This window comes from Apus apus, chromosome 2 (genome assembly GCF_020740795.1).
Source record: "Apus apus isolate bApuApu2 chromosome 2, bApuApu2.pri.cur, whole genome shotgun sequence".
Lineage (NCBI taxonomy): Eukaryota > Metazoa > Chordata > Aves > Apodiformes > Apodidae > Apus > Apus apus.
The window spans coordinates 137,027,660-137,034,884 of record NC_067283.1 but is presented as its reverse complement, the minus strand read 5'-3'; the positions used below and the strand labels follow the sequence as shown (position 1 = coordinate 137,034,884).

Below are 7,225 nucleotides of genomic sequence, written 5' to 3'. Positions count from 1 at the left end.
TTATAATTTTACAGTCCAAAGGTAATAAAGCATGGAAAAAGAGCACTGACTTAATCCCAGGGGGGATTAAGGGGGGACTCTGCAGGGGTTTGAAGAAACCAATGTGAAATCCAGAAGCAGTTAGTGGACCACTCTGCTTACACTAATACGCCCTACAAAATCAGTTTGGGTGCAAGCTACAAGGATACAGCTAGACTGCTGCTCTACATATATTTCATTTGCAGTTAACTGCGCTATATTTGGACTGTTTTCCACTGCACAATGTACAGCATGTCCTGTGTTTGTACAGTCCTTAGCATAATGGGATGCTACTCTTGATTGGCCTCCAGACTACACAATGATACTAATAATAAATACCAGGGAAATAAATGATCACTTAACACATTTGATATATTTTCTCCAGCAAGTAACAGCAATACTAATATGTACATCAGCATCACACAAGCAGATTTTGATGTATGGAATATATCTTGAAAACAATGGCCTTGATCCAGATGTTTCTGGCACCATCTTCTACTGCCTTTCATCATTCTTGCAGTGAAGTTATGTAGGGTACTCTAGATTTGAGATAGCTGTGATCTAGTATTAAAAATAACATAGAATAAAAATCTAGTTTATTAGCACTCTTTAGAGAACTGCTGTGCAAACCGCTTGTTTTAAAAAAGATGAATATATTACTATATAGATTGAACAAATATTTTTTTTTTCCCATTCTCCATATGCTGTGCTGCAAAACAAATGCAAGTCTGGGAGATAAATTCATTTCCCCTACTGCCTATTGTTTCATACTTCATATATAATTGTGTTGAAAAAACTAGTACCACAAAATAAGACTATTAGAATTCCATTGATGTACTTTTAATAATAAAATACTTGAGTTCTTCTGCAAAGAAACAGGTGAAGTAAATTCAGATACATAGAGGTCTCATAAAAATTAATCCCTAGTATTGAATATATCAACATATGACCTCACCTGAAGGGAGGTTATAGGACAGAAAGTAATAAAACTGGTAAAGAAAAACTACTGTTGCTTCATTTAGCTGAGATCAAGTCAACATCTTAAACTGTCTCCATTCTTATTGTGTATTAAAAAGATGGAGAGAGATCCAAACCAAGACTTGGCATGAGAGCCTACAATTTTGCAGACAGAGCAGAAATAGAGAAGAATGAACTTGGGAGAACTTTTACAATGGGTCATAAAACTACTGTTAAATCTGGGTGGCACTTGTAACAGCAATAGTCTAAAGTGACAAAAGAAAGAGAAAACTGATGAGGAAGGGCTAAGAAGAGAAAAAGAGAAGATGCTGAGAAGGCAGTGAAGCTGAAGTGACTGTAAACAACCACTTGTTAAAAAGAAAATAGTATTGGAAGTAAAACTATACGGGGGAAATCATACGCTGATACTGTCAATGGGTGCTTGATAATTCTCGCTGAGTTGCTTCATAGCTTCACATGCCAACCTTGAGCTTCAAACAGAAGAATGACAGTCTGTTACAACAATCTCAGTTTGTTTCAAGGTGAACTGTGTGTGTGTGTGCACTTTCAGGGTGTTTTATCTTCATGCCTTCAAATACAAAAGAAAGATGGTGCCAACTTCTGTTCCAACTTAAAAGGATTCCTACTGATAAACTTTTATTAGTCATCTTCAGATAAGAAAAAAAAAAAAAAAGGCACAAAACAATAACCTGCAGTCATTATTAGAATTTCGTGCATAAAAATTTATGTCTATGATTTACTACATGCTTTGCAGGCATAGGAGACATGATATTCTTCTCCCCGAACATCAAAGAGATTCAGATGGACAGCTTTTGGCAGAGACCAACAGAAAGAGCAGCAAAAAAAGACAAGTAAGACTTTTTACTCGGAGAACTTCGCTAGGAAACAAGTATTTTTAAATACTTTAAAGCTCATGGACTTGGTAAACTTGCTAAGAGTGCTACATGGGAAGATGTTGCTTGACATGGACCACTAACACGTTCTCTTCCCTGAACCTGTAAGATCCAGCTCATCTTATATGCAGGCAAACTGCTCCTGCAGTTTTTTTCTCTAGCTCATTACTTCAGTATCTCACCTTTTGCTTGCCAAGCTCATTTAGTACTGAGGCAGGACTCTTTTGCACATCATCTTTTGCTCTGCATGTTTGAGAACAATGTTGAAATTAAGGTCCTGATGCCAGGGATTGATGCTTTGCTCTCTGCTGCCATGAATGATCAACCTGGGGACATGGTAAGGCTAGCCACTTGTTTGTACAAGTGACTGAAAGCAGTTTTGCCAATATAGATATTTGGGTTGTTTGGAATAGCATTTAATCGGAAAAGATAGTTACTGTTGTCTTTATTTTTATGCAACTAAAATCTATGGAAAGAGAATCATATCGCATCTCTCGATAACATCCAACTGGGTTTTAGAAACTGGGTTGAACTAGACTCTTCTGTCCCAAATATATATGAATTGGGAAGTAAATGTGGGAGAAATCAGAGAACAACAAATGAAAGGAAATGGCCTCAAGTTGTGCCAGAGGTGGTTTAAATTTGGTACTAGGAAACATTTCTTCACCAAAAGGGTTGTCAAGCATTGCAACAGGCTGCCCAGGGAAGTGGTTGAATCACCCTTCCTGGAGGTATTGAAAAGACATATAGATGTGATGCTTAGGGACATGGTTTAGTGGTGGACTTGGCAGTGCTGGGTTTGTGGTTGGACTCCATGATCTTAAGGGTCTTTTCCAACCTAAATTATTCTATGATTCTATGAAAAAAGTGGAATGAGGAGAAATAGCACAGAGCACTCCCCATAGCAATTACCATTCATGGAGCAACATTTCTGGTCTGGTCCAACACGACTGTTTTCATCATATAGCTACGAAGCCCTATCATTGTAAGGTAACTACTGTTTTTCTCAGGATGGGTAATGTTTTGTTTCTCCAAGTAGATCAGTTAATCTAGTAAAACAGAGGCGGTGAACATTTCTCCCAATCTGCAACAGGCACTGCAAAATTCAAGCTAAATACAGAAGTTGCACTGTGAATCCCACTTGCTTTCGACATTTGGTTAAACAATTGAGAGCAATAGGTAACTGCAACAGGAAAACAGTGCGTTGCAGGACAGACAATCATAACTGAACAGGCAGCATCACAAGGAATTTCTGTGGGGTCCCTAATTTCGGATGCGACGTAACTACAGCTGTTACGCTTCTTGCTCCCAGGGTTTTCCGATCTCACTGGTGAAATGCAGGTTTGGAGGTCAGAACCACAGCGGCCGCCGGGCTGTCTCTGTGTTGTGTAGACTGGGTTTGATTTCAGAAAGTTTTTTTCAGGGCAGACAGCCAGGGCGCCCAAATCCCCATTGGGTTTTGTTTTTTGTTTTTTTTTTTTTTTTCCACGTCAACGGGACTCCAGGCTGCTCTGCCGCCGCAGCGACGGGAGGATTCACCCTCCCTGCCCTCGTCTGAACCCTTCTCCCCGGCGGGCACCTCCTGGGCTCAGCGACACGGCCGCGCGACCCGGGCGAACAAGCCGGCACAGGGAGCCGGGCCCCGCGGGACGCGGCTCCCGGACCAGGCGGACCCAGCGCTGCCAAGGGCGGCCCGGAACCGGGCGCCGCCGGCGGGGCAGGACGAGGCGGCCGCGGGGCGGCACCGCGCCCGAGCGGGGCGGCGCGGGCCCGCCCCCGCCGTCTGGGGCCGCTGCTCCGCCCCGCCCGCCCGCGGCTGCCGGGAGCGGCTCCATGCGCTCGGGCCGCCAGTGCGCAGCCGCGGCGGAGCCCAGCCGGGGAGGAGGAAGCGGCGCGGCGCGAGAGGAAGGAGGCCGAGGCCGGCGGCGGCTCATGGCTCCGCGAGCGGGCGGGTGAGGCGCGGCTGTGCGGGCCGCTGGCGCTCCCCGAGGCGGCAGCTCCGCCGGGCGACCCGCGGCCGGCCCCTCTTGCGGCGGCGGCGGCTCCGGCTCCGTGTCGGGGGCGCGCGGCGGCGGCAGGTCCGGCACTCGTCGTCTCCCTGTGGGCTGGTGTTATGGCCCCTTGGGGGAGCACGGAGGGCTCCCCGGCATGGAGGTCAGCGCAGCTCCTGCTCCTCGTCGTCTCCTGCTGCGGTAGGTACCGGGGGAGTGACGCCACCCGTCCGCCTCCGTCTCCCGGGCCGCCCGCCGCGGGGGAGGGTGAACAAAGCGGCCTTTCTCCCCGCCGGCCTCCGGCGGCGCGGCCGCCCCGGCTGCAGCCTGGTCCCTCGGCCCGCCCCGAGCCCGGGCGCCTCCCGGGACCACCGACGACGACTTCCCTGCGGCCCCCCTGGAGTCCCCGTGCTTCCTCTTCCCCGCCCCCAGCCCCGTCCTTCTCTCCGAGCTCGGCTGCTCCAGGACGCGTCCCGGAGTTTTGTTGTTTTGTGTTTTTTTTTCCCTGTATCTGTGGGGGTGGGCGGAAATCTCCTCAGGGAAGCCCTTAAAACTGAGGCAGGGATTTGGCCCAGCTGCTCTCGGCTTTCTCTCTCGCAGATGTACGTTGCTGGGAACTCCGGAGTTGGCATGGGGCCACGCAAACAAACCAACCCCAAATCCTCTGAGTCACGAATAATCGCCGTCTGTGGGTGATGGGGATGCCTGGGAGATGTTCCACGTCCGGCTGGGCTGGGACGGAGGCGGCCTGAAGGAGCCCCTCAGGAGGCCGAGGGGCTGCGGGCCGGGGGGGCTGGCGCTGTGTGATGGGCTGGTGACATATCAGCACAGGCCTTGAAGCCCTTCCAGATACCTTTGCTTCTGCTCAGCCTGCTTTCAGTTCATACCCGACTGCCAGTTCAGTTATGGGTACGAAGCCATCCTCAAACAGAACGGCTAGTAAAAAATACTTGTGTAAATGTGTTAGGGAATGTACTTACGTTGGTTTTTACAGTGTGTGAGTGGCCCAGTAGGACACGATAGATCAAAACACAGATACTTGACAGAGTTGTTGCATGTTTTCTCGTGGAGTTGTTTGCTTTATGAACTCGAGCGTAGATTGTCCCTGGGCCCCTGACACAAGAGGCAGCCTTTGGCACAGGGCTGGGCATGTGCCGTGCTCAGAGGACAGCAGCAGGGATCTGGTTTAGCTGTTTCTGAACTAGATGCCTTTGCTTTAAAAACGTGATTGAACATACTAAATTGGAATATCTTTTACTGTTCAGGAAAACAAACTTGAGCCAGGAACCTCAAGATACTTCAGGTTTGTGTGTGCAGAGGGCTTTGTCCAGCGCATGCTTGTGCTGCAAAGATCAATGCAAACTCTTGAGAGTAGATGTACAACATACATTTGTAAGAACATTTCCCATTTCATAGCTACATGAGTAGAAGTAGAGGAGGCTTCTTCAAACAGAACTGTAGTTATGCCAGTACCTGTATCAGAATGGTTGTGCTGGTATGGTGTAATTTTTGAGGGAGGCTACGTGCATGAACAAAGCAAGGTACTGAGTGAGAAATCCTTTAAATGCACACAATGTCAAAGAAAATAGTTTTAATCTCTGTATACAGTGTTAAAAATTTGATATGTCAAAAGCTAAACAGAAAGCACAACTGGAAAGAAGCTGGCTAATGGTAGAGCAGGAAGTGCTAGGGAAAATCTCAAGTCTGGATATATTAAGCTGTTCTTATGTTTGCATACTTAATGTAATTGAGAAGTTTAAATTCTGTGCAAAGGTTTTTAGCAAACTGTGTGGGTTTTTTTATTATACTTGTCACAGAGTTAAAGTAAATAGTCAAAATGATAACTGAATATACCTCATCAGCCTAACTTCAGTAGATAGATTTGGATTGTGATTCCATAACTTACGCAGTACTGTCAGCATTTCCACTTGAAAAATTTAAACCACAAGCACAATCTTTAGTTAGAGAAGAAAAAAAGAACCAAATAAAATTCCTGCTGAATAACATTTTTCATAGACCTTTAATCAAGGCTTTCCAAAGTTCAACCAAGAATAAAAACTCCATACGTTTCTTTCGCCTTGCTGAGAAACACATCACCATCTGTTATCACCACAGCCTGGAAGGGGAAGCTGCTTCCAGTTTCGATCAGTGTGCTGCCTCATCCTCATGAGGAATTGGTTTCTCCTAACAGTTTTTGTTACAGATGTCTGAAGTTCTGACCAGTTTCACTACTTGAAGGGAAGGAACTTTCTCCTCCCCAGACTAGAGCATACAAAACAAAAGCAAGCTTTTGCTGTGTAGCACGGCCCCAGTCTTTGTTTCTCCTGTTTGTTTCTTTTGGGAGTAGGAAGTAGGAGTGGGAACAGGAACTATGCCCTATTAAAGCATTTTACCTTTCTGTGCAACTGCTCTCCCAAACTAAACTAATTTAATGTTGGCATGAATTTGATCAGGGCACTGCTGCCAGCAGAGCTCTGGACTGTGATGTTGATCCTGAGCAGAGCCTTGGTGGTTATCATTGTTACTGCATGTGAAGGCTTTGAATACAGTAGGTGGTACTTAAGGTATAGGAATGCTTGGAAAAGCAGTAGTGCATCACTTTGGTTACCTTCCATTGTAGCAGTTGCACAGCTATAATGTCTAGAGTTTTCCACTAATTAAAATACTAAATTCGCCAAGGCTGATATGTGGGAATTGAGCTCTCCAGAGAATGTTTCTCTGTGGTTAGTGAATTTTTTCAAACCTTTTTCTGATGATGACTATAATTATAAAAATTTGAGAAGGAGGAATACTGATGAGTGAAGTTTTGGAATAGCACCGACTAAGGAGAATTGTAGCTTGGTAGGCTGTTGGGCAAATGGTATTTCTTTTTAATAAGTTGGTCTTCCTCTTGGCTTGAGATTTCTGTATCAAAGACATTATTGGATGTGTCTATAATATTGGCATTGCTTATACTGGGACAAATATGCACACATTTCTACTTATCTCAAAGGCCCTAACAGTTACCTGAGTTAAAAACAGAAGCATGTATGGTGCAGAATAGTTTATTTAGGGGGAAAATGTCATTTGGGAAATCAGTCCTTTTCTTAAGGGCAGTATTTTTCAGTCCAAGTTTGATGATTGGCTGGAAACCAATCTTACTTATTTTTTTGTTAAAACATCAGATTGGATTAGAGAACTGAATTCCTAATGTTATAATTTTGTTTGATTTCTATTTAACCTTTTGCAGGATGATGTTTTATATCTTATGGTACTGTGATGCAGCATTTTTAGGGCCAGTTTGGTAGGGATTGGTGTTCCAGAGCAGAGGTTGTATTAGGAAAAGCCTCTAAGGTGGCACAATAC

The 7,225-nt window shown here is 45.3% G+C and overlaps 1 protein-coding gene across 1 annotated transcript in view; it reads left to right on the top strand.

Annotated features, from left to right (window-relative positions):
- Positions 1-3,759: 3,759 nt before the first annotated feature.
- Positions 3,760-7,225, top strand: part of LRP12 (LDL receptor related protein 12) — a 53,183-nt gene continuing 49,717 nt past the window's right edge. The window contains exon 1 of the mRNA XM_051611560.1: positions 3,760-4,081. Within this exon, the coding sequence (XP_051467520.1) occupies positions 4,003-4,081 (79 nt within the window). The 5' untranslated portion in view covers positions 3,760-4,002. The remainder of the gene's footprint in view (positions 4,082-7,225) is intronic.